The sequence below is a fragment of the Scleropages formosus genome, chromosome 23 (genome assembly GCF_900964775.1).
Source record: "Scleropages formosus chromosome 23, fSclFor1.1, whole genome shotgun sequence".
NCBI lineage: Eukaryota > Metazoa > Chordata > Actinopteri > Osteoglossiformes > Osteoglossidae > Scleropages > Scleropages formosus.
This window is the reverse complement of record NC_041828.1, coordinates 6368698-6392785: the sequence shown is the minus strand read 5'-3', so window position 1 is coordinate 6392785 and position 24088 is coordinate 6368698. Positions and strand designations below refer to the sequence as shown.

Sequence of the window (24088 nt, the reverse complement as noted above, 5' to 3'; positions counted from 1 at the left end):
ATAAAAACATTTAAACTACATAAAACATTTCTCTGACCTCAACACAACCTCAGCGCTCCCAAGTTTAACCTCCTCACCAGGACTGTCCTCTCCTTCGAATCTTCTTTATTTTCACAATTTCAAAGCACAAGCAGCTTCTCTTTACATCAAAAACTGTAAATACAAGAATAGCCCATAAGAATAGAAACCCAGTCAAATGATAATGGTAGTTATACATCAGTGAATATCTACATTTACTTATTTTAATCATTCATAGTCACTATTCTAAATTGAAAGTGTTTCCTAACTGTTCACCTTTATGATGGTGAAAGACAAGAGTCAAGATCTGTTTTCTCCCACATTTAGACTGCAGTATTAAAAATGTACTTTTTTTTAAATAAGTAATCACCTTTCACAAGACAAGCAAATTGTTATAAACAAGTTCAACTTAATGACCATTTACAGTTTTAATCACATTCATTTACAGTGGAAGAGCACAAAGACAGACATGGAGTTACAGCCAAGACAGTTTGGTCCAACGTTTTGGGTCTTCATCCGCATTGACTCCCCGACACACACAGTCAGTTGGTCAGGGACATTAACATTGTGGGAAGCAGAAGGGTAACGAAGTAATCCACATGAAGTTCAGACTGTTGATCTCTTTATAACTAACAAGGTTATAGATCACCAATGGCCAAATGTAATGAGTCAGTTCAGTAACAGCTTCCATCTCCAATACTATGTTTCCTCTTCCAGATCCAGAGAGGTGTTTTGCTCTGCCAGTATGAGCACTTGTGTGCCATATATCTGGAATGAATGGACACACAAGGGACATTGCTGGGTTTGGAACCGGTGGGGTTAGGAGTCAAAGGAGAAAGCCCGGTGTGTGTTGGGGAAACGCTGAGAGGAAGGGCTGAAGTCAGGGTCCTCTCGAAGCCTCTTCTTGATATCACTCTTCATCTGGGGAGGGGCAAGAAAGTTAACTTGTGACATTTACACTGCTATACCTCCTTGGGCAAAGATAAAACTGGGCTGCATTCAGGAACTCTGAGCTCAGTTTCTGGTTTCTTTCTTCCTTCTTACACACCAAAAAAAACCTCACAATGACCTACCTGTTCTGTGTAGGCTTCCTGAAGCTCAGGTCTCTCTAGGTCCCGCTGTAGGACCTCTGGGGCAGCAACTGGGCGGACTCCAGCTGACCTGGCAGCCCGATTTACCGCCTCAGACAGGGAGAGATGGGGCCCGTCGCTCTGCGTGGTCTGTCAAAGAAAGATACTGGAGTGAACAACAGGAGTAAATCATTGCATGTTCACATTTCCCAGCAGATTGCAGCAGCGCTCTTCCCAACACAAAATACAAGACAAAAAAAAAAAAACACACATTATGATTTATTGCTTTGTTACCTGAAATGTGATATCAGTCCCCATGGTCATCACAAAACATGCTTTCAAAGATCTCTTCATATGAGAAACCATTACAGCTGTTGACACTTATGGTTTAACTAAAGAAATTAAAACTAAGTAAATCATGATTGATGAACACATTCTCTACCTGTGTGAAATTGTAGGGAAAACCTACAGAAGATGAACAGCTGTAAGTGCTCCTCCCACAGACAGACTTCCCACCACAGGGCAAAGATGGTGAACTGACTTTAGACGGCGATTTTCTTACCTTCCTGCGCTTGGCTGGCATGCCATGTAAGTAAGCATCTGACAGTGGGGGCTGTGCTTTCATTTTCCTCTGAGACAGCAGGTCCTGCCGGATGATTGGCACCCACTCCTGACATGGGAACAGAGAATGAAATGTGGGCTGTGCCTGGCAGGATAGCTCCCTCTTCACTTATTTGGCTAGGACAGAGCAATACCGTGCTAAAAATGTAAAGCACTGAGTATGAGTGGGGACAGTTGGTAGCGTAGTGGTTAGAGCTGTTGCCTTTGGACCCAAAGGTCACAGGTTTGAATCCCACCCTCCAGCTGTAGTAACCGTGAACAAGGTACTTACTATAAACTGCTCCAGTAAAATTACCCAGCTGTATAAATGGGTAAATAAGTGTAAGTCACTTTGGAGAAAAGCATCAGCTAAATGAATAAGTGTAAAGTGTGACAAAGTGCCACAAAATAGCACTGGGATGCTGAAAGGGAAGCAAGATGGTCATACACCACTACATGTGGACCTGGAGTAGTATTTACAACTGGGACAGGGTCAAGAACAGCACGGAGACTCCAGCACAAGCTAGGACGTAAGCGGTACACGTGAGGGATGGCGGTAGGAATGACATCTTACCGGAGGAACTGAGGCAGCCCAAGGCTCCGCCTCTCCCCCAGATTGCTCCCTCCCTCCAGGAGGGATAGCAGCAGCAGCTCCTCTCGTTTCCCCAGCAGATGCCCCTCCCACAGCACCTGTGTCACCTGATGAGGTCCCCTTGTCACCCGTTTCACAAGACGATGCCATGGCTTCCTCTGCTGTGGTGGCCGGTGCAGGAGAATGGGTCTCCTCCACCTGCTTAATCCAAATCAGGATGGATAACAGTCCAGGGGGGACATGGTCAGTATTTTACAGTGCTTAAAAAAAAAAAAAAAAAAAAATTCTATGGAACTGTTGTAGCAGCCCACTGGCTCAGCTTGACACTGATGCAATCCACCAGAAAGACAGTTAGGTGAAGCGCTGGCATTCACGGTTCCACTCACCTCCATACTCTGAGCATCTGATTCCAACAGTGGCTGTGATTCCGGGTCAGTCCTCACTGTTGGTACACTCTGTCACACGGTAAGCAACAACCAGATAGTGAGAACACTAAAGAGCAGTAATATTTGTGCATGTGCCCACGAGCATGTAAAAGCCATTACCTGTGTGCGGACAACATAATGTAAGATCTGGTCTTCAGTGATGGGATTGTGCTCCAGGATGACATGCAGCCTCATTGACATCATGCTGGTCAGCCAGTTGACCAGACTGGGGTTTACCTCGGCAGACATCCTCCTCTATAAACAGAAGCAGAAAGGACTATCAGACAACAGGTAGGGTCAAAACTCACATCCTATTTCATGTTCAATCAGTCTAACAAAGGTCTAACACAGGCCTCCTACAGACACGTGTGTGTGACTGGGAGGGGAAGAGCAGCAGAAGAAAAAGTAGTGTACTGACTATGCGGTTGTTGATGACAGTTGTCAGGGCTCTCTGCTCCCCTTGCAGGCAGTAGAGATTAAGGGCCAGACATTCAAAGAGTCCCTGGGTGCAAAGCAGCAGCAGACGGGGGCCAAAGGTGTGGTCTGTATGGACGCAAAACGGCAACAAATGTTTATAATACAGACACCTCTCTACTTACGGAGACCTGGATTTACATAAATTCCTGGCATACACATTTACGCATAGCGCTTTTATTTACGCAAAACATCTGAAATGCGTTAAGCCTAAGTCAGCATAGCCAGACAAGGCACGAAACTGCATCTTGCCATTTCCCGTGTTTTGTGCTGTGAACGCACTCTCGTTAGTGCAGTGTTTTTCTTCCCCACTTTTTTTTTTTTTTTTTTACCCATTTCATTTTTCACAATGTCTGGTGTAAATGTGCACTCAAAGGAAAACAAGAACCATCTTGCAAGCGTACAGAAATCAACTTGGAGATGAGACTGAAAATAAGTATGAAGGTGGACAAAGATTACGGTCTATAGCACAGGAACCAGGTTTAGCCGTATTCATTATAAATATGATAGCGAAGGATGCTGCACGTATAAAGGAGCACTTGATGTTGAATGGTGAGGGAGGAGGGGGAGTTTGACATACGGTATATAACTTTTGACTTACATAAGGGGTTGTAGAACAGTATGTGTGTAAATCGAAGGGTATCTGTTTTCCACCATATTTGTAACAAATATTCTTGGTCAGTGCAGTTTCAATATAGCTCACAGTTAAATATATTAAGTCAATAATACTTGCAATGCAAATACAGAACCTAATCAACACATGAGACGTTGAGATCAAAATTAATTGCTGTGATAAATCCTGCTCACTTTCATTAGAAGGACAGCACGTTGTGAGCAAGGAGGCCCATGTACCTGAACAGCGCAGGATGTGTGTGGCAATGCGTGTGAATTGCTGCCTGAAGAAGGACAGATTGGTCTGCGTGATGTCCACCCCATCTTGCACTGCCACAGTGGACTGCAGATAGGTACAAACACACGGTCAATGTAGCATTTACAACCAGTCAACTGATGGAATGCAAAAGCCCGTTACCACCATTGGGACACTTACAAAACTCTCAGTGATGTACTCCTCCAGTCCATTTATAAGATCTTCTGCTGCACTCTGTGGAGATCAATACATAGTTAAAAAGCATACATACAAATGTCATGAATCAAAGTACATAGTTCAACTGATACAGAACTTGCAGGTACATAAAGCAGTATGAGCTGGCAATATGAGAGCATTTCAAGATGGCTGAGAGGCACTAACAGCAATATTGGCATCTGTGGGCTCCCTTCCGTGCAAGTAGTGCTCGGTAAAGAACTCCGTGAGCTGTGGCTGAATGCGGCTCAGTGGCTGGTGCTGGCCATGAAGCAGGAGGACCATGTCAACCATGGAGAAGCTCTGGCACACCAGTGACAACAGGTCCCCGAAAAACCCTGGGAGGAAACATCACAAGCTTCAGCCTTAACCGCAGCAAGTTTTTCAAACCCCCCCCTCTCATATGACAACATGCAAGGCATGTCATTCAGACTTCAAGCCACGTGAGATTGGAACTCCCGCACCAGAGGAGAATGTACATACCTACAGCATCTCCCGTGCCAGGGGTGAACAGATTGGTGGTGTGGGAAAGACGCTGTATAAACTGGGCGATACTCTCCGTGTTGTTCTGGGAGGCCCCCAGTGAGCCCATCATGGTGGACAGCACACCCTGAACTATGCCTGTGAAGAGCTCTGAACCCAGCATCTCAGCAGGACCACCCACACCCCCACTGGAGGCAGAGTCAGGAGGAGCTGTAGCTGCAGAGGGAGAGGGAGCAGGAGCAGAGCCAGAGGAAGGAGCAGATTGCTGGCCAGGCTGAGGAAAAACAGGCTGGTTGCTCTAAACAAAAAGTGCAGAGAGAGGAGGGGGGGGGAAAAAAAAAAAAAAAAAAAAATTGCATAAAACTTACTTCAAGTATCATCACACAGTAAGTAATTTGCAGTTCATGAAGAGCACAAGAAAATTCTTTTCTGGTCTAAAATAAGGAACCTCTAAAGTAGACACTAACCTGGATGAAGTCAGTCAGCCCCTGGATAAAACCAGGGACACCAGGCATGGTCACTGTGATTGAGGGGGTGGGCCCAAGGCCTGCCGCCATGGCCCCCGCAGCTCCTGCACCCACGGCTGCCCCTGTGGCCCCACCCAGTAGAGAACCTAGCAGCTGTGCCAAGCCAGCCTCAGGCGGACCGTCCGGAGGCTGAGAAGTGTGGCCAGTGGAAGCTGTGCTTGTGGAGGTCTGACTGGAGGAGTTAGCAGATGAGGATGGAGGAGCGGCAGATGAAGAGGACGATGAGAAGGTAAAAGTCTGGGAGGACGAGGATGTGGACGTGTGCTCACCTGAAGGATATAAAGATTTCATACAGAGATATGAAAAAGAAGGCTCGCCCACACCCAGGGAGATATGCGAGAAGGAAGGTTACTCACCCGTGTGGACTGGCATGAGGAGCTGTCCCACAAGACCACTGATCATCTGTGTGAGGGAGGAGGGTGGCAAGGGGCCAGCCTTAGAGAGAAGGGACAGGAAAGTTCAACACACAAGCACACTCACACCACAGACTCTGCAAACCCCATAAGCCACACCCATCACCTGTCCTGGCTGTGGTCCTCCGCTGGGAGGCACTGTTGCCCTCAAGTTGATTGTAGCTCCCCTGCTTGCCACTGTGGGTTGTGGCATACTGGGAGAGAAGGAAGGCCGAGTGATGACCACTCGGGCCTGGGGTGGGTGAGGACCCGGAGCTGGTGTGGCTGTATCAGCACCTGCGTTGGAGCCATGGTTCGTCTGTTGCTGGCCCTGCGGCCCTGCAGTTGCGGCTGTTGCCATGGCAACAGCCTGTTGGGAGATCTGGTGCATGATTGCCTGCATAAACTCTGGTGGAAGGCCTGGGATCTGGATTGGAGGTGTGGTTCCTACAAAAAAAGGACAAATTACTAAAATAAGAAACATACATAAGACCACCAGGTGGAAGCTGAAGGAGGGCATCACAGCACATTGTGACACCAAAGGTCTCGCACACAAGACAGCTGCATCCTGTTCCACATCAGTGAGGGCCCCGTGGCAGCACTGGTGCCTCTGGGCTCCAAGACACAACGTGCTACACGGAAACAGCTGCTGGGAGAACCCTGAGCACAGGCTCAATGAACAGTGACGTTACATATGAACGCTCACGGGACGTTTGCATAACATTACAGCCACATCAGCAATATAGGAGACCAAGGCACTAACCGGTCTGTCCAGGCCCGGCAGGGTTTGGTTGTCCTGCGGTCTGATGCTCACTACCAGAGTCTGCCAGAGTACACAGACACACTGGGTTTGCAATAGAGATTAAGGCTACATAAAACAGGCAAAACGTGTCATACACAGAATGCAAGGACACTGGATTTTAAAACTAAATAGCTGGTTTGTTACAAAGCGTTCCGTTTAAATTTACTCCCGTTTTAAGGAACAGCTAATATACTGTCAACAGGCAACAGCAGCAAAGCCTCACTTCAATGTGTTCCATACATACTCAAGCTGCTTTCCAAAATAAAATGCTGAAAAATGTAATTATTGCAAACCGCTACATGGGTAAAACAAGCAGGGACCCTATAAGGACGCGAGAACAAAAGGGGAAGAGGAGGACGAACAATGACGCACCATCCAGGTTCATCTGCATCATGACAACCGGCTCCATGGTCTGATGGGTGATTCTGATCACGCGAGGTGCACCCTGACCCTGCCCTTGAGAGGAAGTCTGCGAAGCCGAAGGCTGCCCCTGTGTCGTCTGCTCCGATTGACCAGGAGTCACAGAGGACTGCGACTGGCTCTCTACCGTCTGTCTGCCATTGGAGGTCATCGTCACCGTCGTTCCCATGTTTATCTGCAAGTGAATGTGATGCTAATGCCACTTTGAAAATTTAGCAGTGATAAAATTAAGTCAATCATGCTGAAATACTAATAGAGATGTGCTTTTAAAAAAAAAAAAAAAAAAAACGCTGCATCATCACATATGCAGCAGCGACCCACCGGAATGGGGATGTGGGGCACAGCCCCAGAAAGCAGCATAGGGGAGGTGTAGTGGGACAAAGGTCGAACCACATGCAAGTGACGGGGGGTCGCCGTGGACAGGTTGCACCGGAGGTCACTCAAGGCAACTAGGGCGTTGCCGATGAGTCTGAGTGCTTCTCCGACCAGATTGAGAACACGCTGGTCCTCCTCCCTCTCGTGGGTCTGCAGGAATATGGTGGTTGATGTTCAGAGCTCAGAAACACCTAAGTCTACTGAACAAGCTGCACTCTCATAGACATGGAACTCCATGTCTGTGGTTTGCTCACTATACTGCTATACAACACTATTACACTAAATACTCCTACAGAACAGAAAACTTTGAATAAACAAGAACTTTTAATGTCTGTACAGGCCATCAGGTGGCAGAGTGGTAAGAGCAGTCACCTAACACTCAAAAAGGACCCAGGTCCAAATAACCATCCTGCTGAAGTACCCTTGATCAAGGCACTTATCCTGAATTGCTCCAGTAAAAATTCACTATCTATATAAATGGGTAAATCATTGCAAGTAGCTTAGAATACAAATTATAGACTGCACGTCAACTTGGAGAAGTGCATCTGCTAAATTAACAGTTAAAATGAGAAAAACAACAGCCACAATGGGGGAAAAGCTCTGCTGACACTGTGGAAGTAGGGCAGGAGTTGAGGCATTGCTTACATTGTTATTGTAATCAGCTGATGCTGCAGCACCCAGGATGGAATGGGTCCTCTGGATGAAGGGCTGCAGTCTATCCTCCACCCTCCGCAACTCTGATAAGACCTCCACCAGCTCAACTGGACTTGGGTGGCTAACGCATGGACACAGAGCGCTCCATCATTAATGACAGGATAACAGAGCTAGACCCATCCCCTTTTGTCCAATGTCCATATCAATGGACAACAGCCATCCTCAAATACAAAAATAACCAATACCCTCAAGGGCAAAAACAGAAATCTTTTTAAAAAGAAGAACTGTTGCAACTCCACCAAGCATGTATTTCACAGCTTATTAAATATCACTTATTTTACTAGAAAACATTCAACCAAATAATATAAGGTTTACAATATGTTCCACTTATAATACTGGTACTGAATTGCTTCTGCAAGCACACAAACCACTACTGTTCTTGACAGAATGCTACAAAACTGAAATATCAAGACAGAATATAAAAGAGTATTAGAATAATGGGAAAGGAAATCATTTATGTTGCAAAGTGCATTTTTAAGTGAATTGTCAGCATACCTATAAATATAAAAAAAAGATGTGTAAAACAGACCAGATAGATCATTTCAGATGTTCCGGGATCTTACTTGGGTCCAGAATGTGGTGGTCCCTCAGTCTGGGTGGAGGAGGTAGAGGAGGATGGAGGTGGTGGAGGGGAGGTGTCCATAGGCTGAGCCGAGGGGTTAGAGGAAGATGCAGACGATGGCGGAGCAACAGGATCCTGCTGAGTAGGAGCATCACTAGACTGACCCTGAAAGAGGGTAAGGGAGCAGGAGAAGCGTGAGCCCAGCAGTGACAGAAACCACTGACAATTTCAAAGTTCCAAATACTATCTAATAAGAGCACTTACAGATGAGGGATAATAAACAGCTTCTGTACATTGTCAAAACAACTAAAAATCATTTTTCTCTGAGTGAAGCAGGACAGTCTAAAGCAAATTCTTAGATATCCAACTCTGACAACATAGCATGATGCAGCAGGTTAGTCCTTCAGCTACATGTCCACAGTAAAGAACAACCAGTAAACATCACCTCCAGTCTGTGGATGAGTGAGTGCGTATCCCTCAGCAGGTTCTCAGCCAACAGCAGCCTCAGGCGTGGTTCGCTCTGGACAGACTGGTCCACGTTAATGTGCACGTCCACAGATCCATTGCTCTGATGTAGACAGGGAGTCCATCAGCATCCTTTACACACACACAAAAAGGACTGAAACAGGCAAATGACAAAGAACACATACCCCTGTGCTTGTGCTGACTCTAGCACTGCGACCAGTTTCCCCAACACCAGCCATCATCTGCTGAACTGACATCTGAAAGAAATAAGTGGGGGGGGGGGGGGGGTGAGGAGTTTGTTTCCTGCCAGCATACACCTTAGAGGCCCCGTAATAAATCTGAATATTCATGACAACGGTATAATCCAGGTTGTTTTCCTTCATGAAACTCACTGCATGTTCACAATTTAGAATGCAGGCAATGACCTTTTCCCTTTGATGTGCTTATGCCAAATTCATGAGTATGAGTGAATGACTGTTCGATTGTACCATGATACACGAGTATCCTATCCAGGATGTACCCCGCCTCACACCATGTTTCCTACACAAGCTGGTAATTGATAATGTCTGGATGGAAAAATAACTTCAAATGCATACATTAACAGACACACACTAATGAACATGAAGATGTTAATCCCCAGAACCTGAATCTGCTGGGGGTCCATGATGTTAACCGGCAGGTTGAAGGTGCCCAGCATGACGTAGCTGTTGGCGTTGCGGTCATGCGATGCACCCTGGGTGGTGTTTGCTGATACTGAGTGCGTGGATGGTGAAGCTCCATCTGATGTGCCTGCTGAGCCAGAGACCCCAGGTCCTCCAGCACCAGAGTGCGTGGTCTGAGGGGGAGCCCGCTCAACCAGGTGAATGACCTTCCCATCGACGTCTGACAAAAGTACAGACGAGAGAAAGTTACAGAGAATGCCCCAAGATGGAGAAACTCAACAGGAAGCTATACTCCACATAGGTGTAAAGCAGAAATCAGACACGACTGGCTGGGATATAAAAATGATCATAGTGCAATGCTGCAAAAAAAATCTGAAGTCTAAATGTATGGTTTCTCTGCATATGCCACAAGCATAGCAGACAAACAAATGAGGAGACATAAAAAAGGCAGTCATCACCAGGGAGACAGACCCAGGACAGCAGGAGGAATTTCCTTAAGGCAGCTATTAGGAGCACAAAAGGTCTATAGTAATGATACACCAGTAAGAGTAAGGTTTCCCTGGGATTTTTGTTCTCAGAATTTAGCTAAATGCTGCCAGTGCTGCGCTAGAAGAGTGTTGATATTCTGGCTTGTGTTTATGAAGCAACTCCATGTAGCATAGATACGAAGACTGTCAAGTCACTCACTGTACTCGGCGAGCGTTTTTTCATCCTGCAGTACTCGGCCCTGGTAGATGAGCCTCTGCTTGTCCGGAGGGATCTCCACAGAAGCGGCAATGTGTTCCTTGAACTCCTTCACTGTCCACTAAGAAGAAAAAGCAGACACGAGGTGTTAACACCATCCAGACACACTGATGCGAGTTACACGCTGGACACAGGAAATCAACACTACACCTCGGAACCACCGAAATGTACATTTTCATCTTCATTTCTAACAACCTGCGATATGTAGACCGAGAAGATTTTAATAGCACCCTCAACTGCTCCAGCAGAAAACAGCCCAATATATAACAACACTTACGATTTACCCATTTATACATTACACACTGTATTACAATACACCTAGAGGCTACTACACAAGCCTAATACTGAATTTGCATTGTACAAACAATCAGTTAAACGACTAATCAAATAATGAGGGGACTGTACACAGGGTTGCTTATGGAAGAGTGGAGAAAGGACTTAGTGCAGGTACAGTACCTCTCCCCTGACGGTGTAACTCCTGCTCTGGGAGTCCAGGGTCTTCACCGTGACCTCTATGCTGCCCGATTCCGCCATAGTACCGCTGCTGGGACCCTGCGCGGACACAGACAGAGCCACAGACACAGGACAGTCACAGTGAACACGATCAGCAGTTCATCTCATCAAGACTTTTCCTGCCACGCCCCCCACTCCCAAGCGGAATTATTTTTAATTTTGGGGAAAAGAGTGCCCGTCGTCGTGAACGGGCCCTTAGTCGGCGGAGACGAGATGGGATGTGATATGCATATGGAATAGAAAACGCACGAGTCGTGTGGGCAGTTAAAGGAGGCGCGCTGGCACGCGCGTTGTCGGTTGAGCCGTTTTTTGACCGTGTTGCGGGCTCGAGCCCGGCCCCGGGCCGGGCGGGTGCACGCGGCCTCTCTTCACTTCATTTAAAGTTTACCGAAACACTTCGCTACTAGGCTAGCGACATAACAGGACTGTAACACACTTGTGTTGTGTCAAAAGTTCCCCATCACACATCTTATCTTCACTACTATCGGATATCATATCTGTTTTGTTATCAGGCTGCCGCCGGCAGCCATCTGAGGAAAACCACCTCCCTCCCGCCTCACTAATCCCATTTAGGATCCTCCGAAATACCTTCGTCTGCGTTGGGTGTCAAAATTATTTACACGCTACGTGTAAAATATCGCCAGATGCTCCGATATGGGAAAAGAACGCCGCTGTTATAGACTCGTTCCTGGGAAATAAATTAAATTTGGCGTTATTCCTGTCGTGTGAGCCGCTCATACTCCGACGGCGCCGCTAGGTGCGCCCCCTAATAATCCAGCGACGCTGCAGTGAGAGGACCCTTCGGCTCGCGCAGAGACTGGCTACAGTGGACGCCTGTTCCGTAATACGAATGTGTGTCTAGTTTAAGAATGACAGCGAGACAGTATTATGAATCAAATATACCTGCGTCTGGTTCTGTCGACTGCGCAAAATGCGATGTCAGCAGAACGCAGGAACAGTCTCGGGCAAACGACGCAGAGTGTGACGTCAGCGCGCACGCGCGCGTTGAGGGAGCGTGCCGTTCACCGTCCTCAGGTGGCCGGTCGTTGGAAAACCTTACACACCAGCATTGTTTCGTTTTTAATGCTGGGTTTCTACTCAGATTCAGATAGGCTCACGTTTACATTTGAACCCTTAATATAAAATACATAATGGCTGTGAAGTCAGTAAAAGAAAACCAGTCGCGAAAGCACAATAAGGTGCTTTGACTAGAACACATTCGCCTTCCCACCTAGTCTTGGCTCTTCAACTTCACTAAACATCTCTCGCCAGCTCGTCATTTTGTCCCCGTTTATTATTCATTTCTTTACCCAAATCAGTAAGGATAACTTCCTCTGAACAATTAAACAATAAACCGTGAAAGGGCACCAAAATTGAGGCAAACCTGGTCGTGCTTGGGAGGAAGTTGCATAAAGAAAGATGAAAAGAAAGTTGCGAAACGAACATTCGTGAAGAAATAAAACAGGAACGAAGTACAGAAAAAGTATAGAACCAAACCCACGAAGTTGCTCCACGGCTGCAATTTATTGAGAAATAACCGTGAAACGCCTTTGTTTGCATCATGAAGATGGAGGGTAAATTTCTAGTAATTATTAGGCGACTGCATGCACTCTTAACTCTTTCAATACTACGGTAGTTAGACATTAAGATGAAAACACTGTGAAAATGGTACGGTTTGTATTAATAACATATTGTTCACATTTCTGGTGACGCCACAGATGATCAAAATGTTGATGTTTACTATATTTGATCTTTATTACTCCTGTTCTTCGTGGAGATTTAATATGGGTGCCGTACCAATCGCCTCCTGCAGGTGGCAGCACTGCAGACCAGGGGAGGATGACATCAGTGTCACACACACACTCCTGGCAGCGAGTGTGTAGAGGAAACCCAGAAACTCCTTGACTGTAATTCAATCCTGTTTTTGACCTTACCCAAAACACGTTTTCAGCCACACCTCTCAACTGACCACAGCAGCAGGGAAGACACCAGGTGCAGATGTACTGGAGCAGCTGGTAGTGCGGTGATTGGAGCCGCTACCTTAGTTTGGACTCAAAGGTTGCAGGTTCAAGCCTCACCTTCACCTGTAGTACCCTTCAGCAAGGTACTTACCCTAAAATTGCTCTAGTAAAAAAAAAATATATATATCCAGCTGTATAAGTGGGTAAATAATTGTAAGTAGCTCAACAGCACAAGTCACTTTAGAGAAAAACATCAGCTAAATAATGTAAATATACTGATGTTTCAACAAACTTAAGTTTTCAGAGGTCTGTATATGAATATTCCTAACATGTATTTTAATTTGATTTACTTGCATTTGTAGTGTTAGGTGTAAATAATTGCATATTTTAAACATATAGTACAGCAGTGGGAATGGTAATTACATGTAGTCCCTACACTGCAGCAGTGAGTTTGTGTGTGTGAGAGAGAGAGATTGCTGAGTGTCTCTCTCCAAGGCTGTCACTACAGATTGCACATAAACAGCTGAGGTTTTCACACTCCAAGCGGGTGTGAGGAGCACGATAGGTCATTCCCGCTGCACTGAGGCCGACCGAGGCAGTTTTTCAGCACTTGTGCCCGTTTACAAACAAGAGAGGGACAAGTGATAATGGTTGTCTCAACTTTTTCCTCAATGTGTTGATCTTTCTTCACTTTGGCGATCCCAGCAGGGGTGTTGCATGCATTCACCATGGTCCAGTCCAACCCCTGTTCATGAGCACAGATGGACAAGGCGAGCATCGTCTGCCGCGCACCCACTTGCCACTGTTGCTTTTTTCCATTTTAATCTACATGCCCCGGTTCATATTAACCCCACTATCGCCATACGCTTTTTCTTTACGGGACTGTTTGCATGACGAGAGGAATATTAACAGAGGTTATCTGTGCCTCACTGAACACCTACTGGGAGTTGTGAACGGAAACCCCAACGCTGAATGCAAATATACTGTGTTGCTCTTCCGAGAAACACAGCAAATATAGCTTAAGCAAAATACACAACCTACAGGGTGGGGTCACCTGCAGAAAGAGGTACTGGACAACTACTTATAAATCAACATGACTGTAGTTACAATCAGACACACTCTTGCATCCCAGAGAAGGAGCTGGTTGTGCACAACCTTAGGACACTTAGGTAGAACAGCTTAATATAGACATCACCTTATGTTCATACTTTCTCACATTCCTTCATAATGGAGGCCTGGACCCCTATTTCTTTTGGTTTATGTCTAATTCTTACAAGTGCTGTGCAGTCGTAACCTTAAAAGGTCAGTGTTCTCTAGGGTTAGGAACACATTCTGATTTGCACTTCCTCCAAATCCTAAACAAGATAGGCCACTTCGTAAACAGGTGCTGGAGTGGTTTAAGCTACTGGTCTGAAGAGTGAAGGCTGTTGGATCAAGTTCCACCTGTATCGTAGTACCCTTGACCAAGGTACTAACTGAATCAACACAGTAAGAATACCCTGTTGCATGAAGGGGTAAGTGCTTGTAAAGTTGACTAACATAGTATGTGCCTTCGGTAACAGTATGAGACAATTGCACTCATTTAAAGAAGTCCTTGTGAACCACACCTGGTCAACATTGTCCTGGAGTCTAATGTAAACTAAAGATGCCAAAGTTGTCATCACGATCTTAAATAAAAGTATAGGCGTCTCATCATATCAATGCAGTTCATTGTGCTTGAAGAATTTCCAAGTCAAACACAGATGGCAAGCTCACCCTTAAAAATACATGAGAGCACTCATCAATTCAAGACATTGAGCACAGCCCTCAAAACAAACGATATCATCCGGCTCCTAGAAAATAATACTTAAAAAAGTGCTCCTGACAATATTTACATATAAAAATCATCTTTTATTTTCTAAATGCCCTTCTTTCAAGTAGACTCAAGACATAAAATGTGCCATTACGTGAAATATAAATCAACTGTATAAATATATCCTGTATTTATCTGGTGCTCTCTCAGTGCAGTGATAACATGGGAACTTGGCAAGGCCTACCAAGGAAAGTATCTCTCATGACAAGATGCATATCTGAACGGATGCAGTGCTCGTCTTGTAGACGAGGGCACCAGAAGAACTAAACTGATTGGTTGACAGAGGACAGGAATGCAACTCTTTTGACGACAGCACAGCAGTGCATTGTGGGAGAGGAGATATAGCGATAAGATGGAGTTTGCCGTTTGGGACAAAATTCCCCAACTTGCCATCATCTCATTTTCTTCTGAACCCAAGATTCCTCTAAGAATATCCTAACAATATCTTTTAAAGTTGTTCAGACCCTTCATGGTACCTACCAAAGATACCGAACATGAGTAATTTTACAGTGTTGGCAGAGATATAAAAGGTCTATCCTCCTCAGAATAAGCAACTTACAAAGGGAGCAGACCTTTTACACTCCTGAAGTGTTTTCCCCCTCCAGAGTAATGTTTTGGTTGTGCTCAGTAGACCGTGTGACCTACTTTTGGTGTAAGTCACCAAGGAACTAAAAAAATTGAAGAAATCAACTAGATATGATATGCGGGCTTTGAGAAGCAGCTCTGACTAATGGGAGATGGCTGCCTCTCTCCAATGCCCAGTCACTCAACCCACTACCTATAGCCCTCATATACAGAAGGCAACTTCCCCTCCCTGCTCTACTCCCCCCACAGTCTTGCTCCTGCTAGTAGGCATCCCTGAGCAGGGACTGGTAGAGGCCAGACTGCAGGAAGCGGGGGTAGCAGTCAGTGTCCAGCAGCGAGTAAATGCGGCGCTGCGCATGTAACAGGGAGCTGCGGGATGGTGCCTGGAGCAGCTGCAAGGTGAGCTCTCTGGTCTTACAGTCCAGGTTCACCTGGGGAGGGAGAGAGGGAAAAGGGAGAGGCTTTGTTAACTGTTACATCTGCATACTGGAGCAAGACATGGTGGAGGGAATAAGGCAGCTAACTCACACCTACACACACACACTCCACTGTAGCATATACAGATGAGAAATGAAGGACAATGGTGGGCAGAAGCACACATCACTGAAGAATATAAAATAGAGCCAGATGGGCAGTCAGGCAGAAAAGCTTTTGCTGGGGTGGATAACTATGGGAACAAAAAAAGTGTTACACACAGGCAGACACAAGCGGGAAGACCACGGGTCAGACACACGGTAAGTCAGGCCAGGCAGCAGACAGGTTGTCCATCAGGGCAGGAACACCGTGGCGTACCTCTCTGGGCGAGCCCGGCTGGATGTAGGTGGAGCATATGTCCCTTGCCCTCCTCTGCAGGCTGAAGTTGTTGGAGGAGTGTCTGTACTGCTCACAGGCCAGATAGAACTGCAGGTTCTCCTCACTGAACTCAGAGCGTAGGAATGCACCAAACACAGACACGCCCACTGTGGGAATGGGGGAGGGGCTTTCACACTCCAGGAATGAAAGGCAGTCATGTAAGTGTCCCAAAAAGAGGAAGAGACAACGATTGTATGTCTAGTCGCTGTGCATGGACACAGACACATACTGTATATATGCACAATAAAACAATACCTCAAAATGTTCCAGCAAGAGGCACAACTATGTCCCTCAAATTCTCATATTCTCCATGTTCTTATAAACCTCTGCCTTGGGCAGCTCATAAATACACCCACATCCTCATTCCCACTCTCCCTCCTGCACACACACGACCGCATCCTTTCTTACTCTACTCTCTCACACACACAGACTCTCCTTTCCCTTTGACTGAAGGTTGTGACATGTTTTGTAGGAGATGGTGTGTGTGGGTGGTGACAGGAAGGAGGAGGGGAGGAGATTGTTAACAGACACTAACTGACTAATTTACAAGCTGCGCATTACAAATGGATTCACACAGCCCTGTGGGAGAAAGAAGTTCCAGCCTACACACTGGCTGGGAGGATATTGAAGACACACACACACACACACACACACACACACACACACACACACACAATTTGGACCTGAAAATCAGATTCTAAGGGGAGTTTAGGAAAAACACTTAGCCACCATTCATTTAAATTGGAAAAGCAATATATGAAATGCATTGTCTATTCATAAGCTACAAAAGGTTCATTTATTTTTTCAAAATGCAAAATCCGTTAGCCTTTAATGACAAATATAAAACTGCTCTGGAACCACACACACACACACACACACACACACACACACACACACACAGCCTGAAACTGCTTGTCCTGAACGGGGTTGCGACGAGCCGGATGGACCCTAACCCAACAAGACAGGGCGCAAGGCTGGAGGGGGAGAGGACACACCCAGGACAGGATGTCAGCCCACTGCAAGGCACCCTAAGCAGGACTCGAACCCCAGACCCACCAGAGAGCAGGACCTGGCCAAACCTGCTGCGCCACCGCACCACCCACCATTTACATTTATTCATTTAGCAGACGCTTTTGTCCAAAGCGATGTACATCTCAGCAAAAGTACCACACCACACATACAAAAGTTGCTTATATAGAAAACATTTGAGTGCTACCTCTTTGTAATTCTTATTTCCCCCGAGTCTGTTTTTATTGTTGGAATTTAAATGCTGATAATTCTGTTTCTTGGAAATATCTGTGCTTTAGTGTAATAGACATACCTGGGTTATGAAAGTGCTTTGAGAAATATTTTAAAAGATGCTAAATCAGATGTATTATTAGATCACAAGAAATGCCTGTGTTCTAATTACTGGCAACCCTTCTCTGCTGAAGAATTCATAATGTATCATTTGTGATAAATGTGTAAAGATATTGCCTTTCACAAAGATTGTGTTTTATTGCTTCAAGTTTTAAACAGTCTTTTTGATGCCTTCTCAACTCTCAGAACTTTAAAACTCTTATGGTACATGATGGTTTCACAATATGACAAAGATTTCTGAGAAGTGGGCACATTGCTACAAGACAGGAGGAGAAGTCTTGCCATGCTCGACAACAAAGCTCATGTTCCGAGCGAGAATCGTTTTAGTAAAGGAGTTTCTGTTAACAGAGGTGATGGTGTGGATTTTTTTTTGATTCATGCGACATGTACTTCTAAGTAAGTTTGTAGTATCAGTGTTTCTTACAACAGGGAAGCTTGTACACACACACACGCGCGCGCGAGCACACACACACACACACACACACACACACACACAGAGAAAGAGAGTACATTAACACTGCATTGAAAGAGGTCAGTTCCATAGTAATGACAATGAAGCATTACCGTGCTCAGAAGCTGAGGCTCTCTGTCTGCAAGGGCACACCGGGAATCAAATCCAGCATTCAGTTGGTTCCAGTAAGTCTTACAACAAGGCACTTCCCTCCTCTCCTATTTAAGTGTCATACAAGTCTGAACAGGCCTCTGAGGCTTCGGTGAGAACAAGCCAGCCCCCATACCTTCACCCATCCAGAGATCAACCACCCAAGCCTCTGAACGTCACCACAGCCAGGGGAGATGCAGACATTTCTGCTTGGATGGGTGGCTCACAGGTGCCTGGGCTCCCAAAGGTAGAATTTCTTAGGCCCATCTGAAACTTCAAAGCTACCCAGACACTGTAAATCCATCTCAATACCACAACCACACTTCTTAGTTATACAACTGAAGCCTCTGCTAAGTGCATCAGATACACTGAATGACTTAATCTCCCAAGACAGCAGTAGAAGCCACGGATTCTCAGCCTGTGGTAATAAAGTGTGTGGAACTCTGACCTCTTATTAACCACAAGCAAAAACAGTGGACACCCATTTCCCCTCCTATTCTAAAGAGGACAAGGAAAACAGAACTTGTTTTTCCCCCATGTCGTGTCATAGATCTTGAAGGAGATGAGGCTGTTGTAACAGTAAGAGGGAGGTGTGTGTACTGCTAGGAGACCAAGGTATAACCTTTAAGAAGAGTGGCACAAAAGATTCAAAGTATTCACAACTGGTGCCCTTTCCAAAGGGTTACGTGCAAACATGCTCTTGGCTACTTTTTTTTTTTTTTTTTTTTTTTAACAGGTTTGCACAGATGATCATTCCAAGCAACAGAACAAAAGTAGATGAGTATATCAGATAATCAAAACTATAACAAAGCTAAATCTTTCAAGCTTAACAGGAACTGACCTTTCAATAAAAATCTGTGTATATATTACACCATTATATGTAACAGTTACTGGAAACCTAAAAAAAAAAAAAGTTTGCCAACAATTGATGTGAATGGATTAACATCTAAATATGCTGAAACTTTTGTTTTTCCCTTTCTAGCAAGGTCTACCCTTTTACATGACCTCTTCAGAGTCTTATGCAGCATAAAAACATTGTAAAATTAATGTCTATTAACATAGTAACATTTATATTAGATTAACGGTAATATCATAGACTTACGAAGAGCACCATTACCATGTGACAAATTCAAAATTAAATCAGATTTAAATCCTACTGTCTTATGCACATAGCGCTAAAACGCTGATATGGCTTATGCTTATTTATCAGTACTTATTAGGCTTAAAACAGCAGGAACACTCCTTGATTGCATGGATAAAACTTCACCTAGATAACAAGGATGTCATCATGCTCAGTCCTGTCCACTTTTGACACATTTTCCACCGGCACTACTTGACCAGTTTGCTTCTAAAGTTGCTCACACAACAAACTCTCATTGTGTAAATTTAAGATGTCCAACAAGGGGGACATGCTGTTGGCCTTTGAGTCTCAGGGCAAGCATCAATATTGCTCCCTTCCTGTTTTACTTTAACTTCCCCCATGCTTGTATGTGGCTGTATCACCATTATTGTTATTTACTTGTTGCATGTCTCTCCAAACTGCTGCACACATCAATAGATCATGTTTTCTGCTAAGGTAACCATGATGAGAACAATATACAAGAAATTTAAACATACCACTAAAGTTCAAAAGGCTATAATTGTACATCTGTTGTCTGCTAAACAGCTACACAAGTTACAGAGTTCAGTTTATAAACTTTCAGTAGAGAAGAAAACTCCATCTGTAATTCACAGCTTCAAAATTCCTTAGAACCACAGGGGTGATTCTTAAGAATTAATGCCTTTGCAGTAAGCAAGCAGCATTCAGAACAGCACGGACAATGTCGAAGCACCCCAGTCATACCCACACAGATATACAAAAATGCAGCTTGGCATGCCACTGTTTTGCCCCAGTGCTCATCTTTTAAACACTGGCACCATCATCATATTTAAGGCGTGTCCTACACTCACAATTAGGAGGAAGTCTCCTGTTGTGCACAGCGTCATGGAAATGCTTGCATCACACTTCTCGAAACATGTTAGACACTTGACAAACACATACCAGCACACAGATTCATTTCTGTGATGTGCCTGTTGTGCTTGTTCAAAATGTCTTGCTCTGATATTTATCAGAGTGTACCTGGAACCCCAACTCCTGGGTGCTGCAGTGTAAGCTGCTTCAGACTTCACTTAACTGCTATACTGAAGTAATTATTAACTCAAGAGCAGACCAAATGCTACTTTATTAAATTAATTCAACATGACCGAATTCCCATACTGTCCAGCTGTTATCCAGGGTCTTAGAGCAGACAACAATGGATTCTGGGAAAGGTGCACGTAAACAAATCACGGGAGGAAATGAGTCACCCGCCGCAATGGGGACCATCACCGAAAGAGAGCCCAAGTAAAGGAGTGCAACACTCACTGCGACTGGCCAGCAGTGCACTCAGAGACTCCCGCCATTTCTGCAGCTCCTCTCGACTCAGCCTTGCGTTGCTGGGGCCCACCTGGCTCCACTGCCGGAAAAACGGCAGACGGGACCTTCTCTCTCTGGTTCTGAGAAAGGGAGAGAGAGCTCAGAGCATCACATCTATATGAGAGGCAATGTACTCAAACTCCCTCTTGCCATCTCACCTGCTCTCGTGATCTCTCTGTTCTGAACTGACTGTGTTTGAGTGGTGGGCATGGTGATTCTGGAACACAACAGGAATGCTCAATAATGCATAAAAATCATCCTTGCACAGAGAGGAACTGAACCAGGTGTGCAACAACGCATCGGAGCACCACTATTCTCACACACACAGATAGGCAGGGACTGATGGAATCCCCCCCCCCCGGCGGAGAACGGCCGACCACCGCCATCCCACCTCACCTGTCCGAACAGACTCTTCAGGTGGAGCTTGGCTGATGTCAGCTTGGCCTTGGTGTGCTGTTTGTGGACATATCTGGAGGAGAAAGAGGTGGCCAAGCTAGGCGAGGAGGTGGAGGAAGAGGTTTCCTCCGTACCAGCTGCCTCACGGTGGGGCGCGCCAGGGGCCAGCTGGCTGTCGCTGTAGGCCCGGCAGCCCTCGCTGATGGGTGCCACGCCCAGGAACCCAGCCCCAGGTTCCAGCTTCTCCAGATCCATTACATTCTCAGTGCTGAAGCTGTGATCCTTACACAGCTCCCCCTGTGCATGCGCCTGCGGGGCCGTCGCTCGACCGTCGACCATGTCAGCACCCTGCTGCAGCACGCAGGTGCTGGACACACCATCTTGCGCATAGTCAGATTTTAAGGGGGACACCCTCTTCCAAGGGAGAAAGTCCAGGTCCAACAGAGAGCCCTCAGAGCTGAACCGCCGCATGGCTCACAGCGGGGGAGACAGGGAAGGGTGCCAAATCGGGGGGGGGGGGGCTATAAGATGTAACAGGTGAATCAAACTGCAATAGGGAGCTATAGAAAGAAAGGGACATAAGGACAGGGTCAGGTAAAGCAGTCAGAGCGACAAGAAGCATTAGCCTAGGTAAAACTGACCTTTATACTGGAGGAAAAATGACAGATGGGGAGAACAAAGTGCACAGCGACCGACTGGTTACGGCAACAACAACATAGAAAGTGAGACCTGATTTAAAGCTGCCAGATGTAATCTTGTTAAAGTCAGATTACTAATCTTACTGTTCCAATAACAATCTAGGTGTGGCTTCTAGTAAACGCGTGTTCTAGCATACATTCTCGGAGGACACATGTAAGAGCACAGCGAAGGATGGCAAAACATAACTGCAAAACCTTTCAGGCTTCAAGCACATAACCTTGTGATCCGTAACATGTGACAGCTGAAGTCCCCAGACAAAGTGTGTGACAAATTGCAGTTTGTGTGACACACTGGGCAGCACCAGACATTCCCACGGTGTGTGGAGTCAGGAACAGTAAATAGACTAATCTATCTGCTTCTGACCTTCGATGTGTGTGTGTGTGTGTGTGTGTGTGTGTACGTGGGTGTAATTACGCAGTCCAACATTGCCTGTCAGAGTGCAATCGATGCATAAAATAAAAGGTAGCAACTACTGCAAGTAGTACACACGACTGCGCGCGCGCGCGCACACACACACACACACTTACTCGGTGGAAACGTAAAGAATTAAACTGGACATGTTTTCACTTACCGTATCAAGTGTCCATGTGCGCGGTGCTGTGTGTTGTGAATAAGCCCGCGAATCTCGAGCCGTCCGCGCGCGGTGTCTCTCTCTCTCTCTCTCTCTCGTCACTCCTCTCGGGTTTTACCTCCTCTGATTCGCTTTTCTTCACACTCCCACAGCCGAAAGTCACATCTGTACACGATCATGGACGTGTAAATCACCATTCGTGATTTCCGCGCCGCTCAATGATCGCGCGTGGTGGTGGTGACACCGCACGGACTCGTCGCCGCACGCGACTAAGGCTGTCGACGGAGGAGGGAGGGGGGGGAGTTTAAAACCTGTTAATGTTTTCAGATGCGGAGGTGCATTTATATATATGAGAGAGAGAGAGAGAGAGAGAGAGATTCACTCACCACACCCGGTGACCGTGTTCTGCTCCAGCTCGCCTCTTTTTTTTCTTGGCTCTCAGGGGACTGTTTATATTCTGAGGTATGTTCCTGAAAAACGAGATTACCGACCTTCTCAGTACTTCATGTCACGAATATTTACAATTATTAACGTCTTACCTGAGGAACCGGCCTTCTTGAATGACTGTCCAGTGTCATTTACGTTACTTCACACTTAGAGTTATGCAACCAAAAAGTAGAGGTTAAAATAACCCAAAGGAATTTACTGGCTTTATGTTTTTGGGGGAGGGGGCAGAAATGGCAACAGTCCACACTCGGAACAAAGACCAAGTAACTTCTGCCAAAAAGCCTCTCTGATTGGCTAGGTAAACTAAACTAAACTTTTTTTTTTTTTTTTTTTAGAAAAAGAGTTCCTTATTGGCTTGTTAAAGTTGAAAAGCGGCTCCCCGATTGGTTAATTAAGCCCTAAAAAACCAGCTCCCCGATTGGTTAATTAAGCTCTTAAAACCAGCTCCTCCGATTGGTTATTTCAAGCTTTGAAAATCAGTTCTATGATTAATTACAATAATTAAATGGTGATTAAATAAGACTAGTAACGTAACCGGAAGGTAGGATTAAATCCAAACAAAGCTGGCGTTTGATGAAACTTTGAGAAAAGTACACATAACGTAAATTTCTTCATTTAAATGCTGAGGTGTGATAATCTGAACGTCTAAGTGACGTGTCTTTTTCATTAAACAAACGTGATTATATGTATGATTTCTTAATAATTTAAAATATGGCAATTTTATGTACTGTAAATTAAAATGAAAGCTGTTGCTCCTTATCATTCAGTAATTGGATTTGGTTTATTAGACTGTTCCACATGCCCACCTACAGCTAGGGGGTAACAGCCACACAAAACAAATAAGCAAAAATTTTTTTTTTTTTTTTGGTAGCAGAAATTGCAGTAAAACACGTGAATAGCTTTCGAGGTATCACATGCTTTGTGTTTTTTCCACGAAAGACCATCTGGTGTTTGTGATTTAGCGCAGGAACAAAGGCCCTGAGCAATTGACATCAACGCGCTGCGGACGGGACCCCCCACGTCTGTCCTCCGCTTCTCCGCAGGGCACCAGCTCCAGTGTGTGCGAGAAGTTCTCTTTCCTCATCATTTCCAACACATCTGTGTCTTAGCGAGACCAGTGGGCACAATCCTTAATAATCCTATGCTTACCCCTCCTTGTGTGCTCATTTGACATGGAATGTGAGTTCCTGTGTTGCTATGCGTTACCCTGTTTTTAACAGCTCTTTCTGTTGGAAATGTGGTGCTGCCTTGGGAGAATGTGCATCGCTCATGGATGCGGCAGTAACGCGCCACTCAGGCCCAAGACAGCTTGGAAAATCACTGCTAGGTGCCAGTGCTTTGGTACCTCATTATAACACCACACTGGAGAGCATCTTTATAGCCAACTAAAG

General features: G+C 45.5%; 2 protein-coding genes across 8 annotated transcripts; both read right to left on the bottom strand.

Moving 5' to 3' along the window:
- Nucleotides 1-92: 92 nt before the first annotated feature.
- Nucleotides 93-13019, bottom strand: bag6l (BCL2 associated athanogene 6, like). Of its 5 annotated transcripts, none has more exons than XM_018754474.2 (25): nt 12304-13019; nt 10863-10958; nt 10350-10467; nt 9644-9882; nt 9186-9257; nt 8981-9103; nt 8537-8700; nt 7905-8034; nt 7206-7409; nt 6837-7059; nt 6426-6485; nt 5790-6109; nt 5627-5705; nt 5211-5539; nt 4744-5041; nt 4429-4598; nt 4228-4281; nt 4032-4134; nt 3124-3248; nt 2826-2960; nt 2667-2735; nt 2263-2481; nt 1651-1758; nt 1092-1238; nt 93-939 (listed from the first exon to the last, which is right to left on the bottom strand). In XM_018754474.2, exons 1-25 carry the CDS (start codon nt 12328-12330, stop codon nt 838-840), a joined length of 3714 nt encoding a protein of 1237 aa, XP_018609990.2. In that variant the 5' UTR covers nt 12331-13019; the 3' UTR covers nt 93-837. The 5 variants fall into 5 exon arrangements, with proteins under 5 accessions (XP_018609990.2, XP_029104265.1, XP_029104267.1 ...); XM_029248432.1 differs by having other exon boundaries at nt 2263-2478; XM_029248434.1 differs by lacking the exon at nt 12304-13019 and adding an exon at nt 11823-12148.
- Nucleotides 13020-14749: 1730 nt separating this feature from the next.
- Nucleotides 14750-22922, bottom strand: LOC108935675 (regulator of G-protein signaling 18). Of its 3 annotated transcripts, none has more exons than XM_029248400.1 (8): nt 22790-22922; nt 22637-22720; nt 22251-22525; nt 20981-21540; nt 20743-20801; nt 20534-20664; nt 16110-16276; nt 14750-15748 (listed from the first exon to the last, which is right to left on the bottom strand). In XM_029248400.1, the coding sequence occupies exons 4-8, from the start codon at nt 21449-21451 to the stop codon at nt 15578-15580; spliced, it is 999 nt and encodes a 332-aa protein (XP_029104233.1). In that variant the 5' UTR covers nt 21452-21540; nt 22251-22525; nt 22637-22720; nt 22790-22922; the 3' UTR covers nt 14750-15577. The 3 variants fall into 3 exon arrangements, with proteins under 3 accessions (XP_029104233.1, XP_029104234.1, XP_018609986.1); XM_029248401.1 differs by having other exon boundaries at nt 22369-22525; XM_018754470.2 differs by having other exon boundaries at nt 22369-22525; nt 22637-22922.
- Between the last annotated feature and the right edge of the window lie 1166 nt (nt 22923-24088).

Coding starts and splice junctions, on each gene's coding strand:
- bag6l (XM_018754474.2), bottom strand. CDS start 12,330: ATGCAACTTCCTCCCAAGCACGACCAG. Junction 9,883..10,349: donor AAAAACGCTCGCCGAGTACA/GTGAGTGACTTG, acceptor TACTTTTGTCAG/ACGTCGATGGGAAGGTCATT. Junction 940..1,091: donor AGGAAGCCTACACAGAACAG/GTAGGTCATTGT, acceptor GCCCCTCCCCAG/ATGAAGAGTGATATCAAGAA.
- LOC108935675 (XM_018754470.2), bottom strand. CDS start 21,451: ATGCGGCGGTTCAGCTCTGAGGGCTCTCTGTTGGACCTGGACTTTCTC. Junction 20,802..20,980: donor TGAAGAGTCTGTTCGGACAG/GTGAGGTGGGAT, acceptor GTTGTGTTCCAG/AATCACCATGCCCACCACTC. Junction 15,749..16,109: donor AGCCGGGCTCGCCCAGAGAG/GTACGCCACGGT, acceptor CTCCCTCCCCAG/GTGAACCTGGACTGTAAGAC.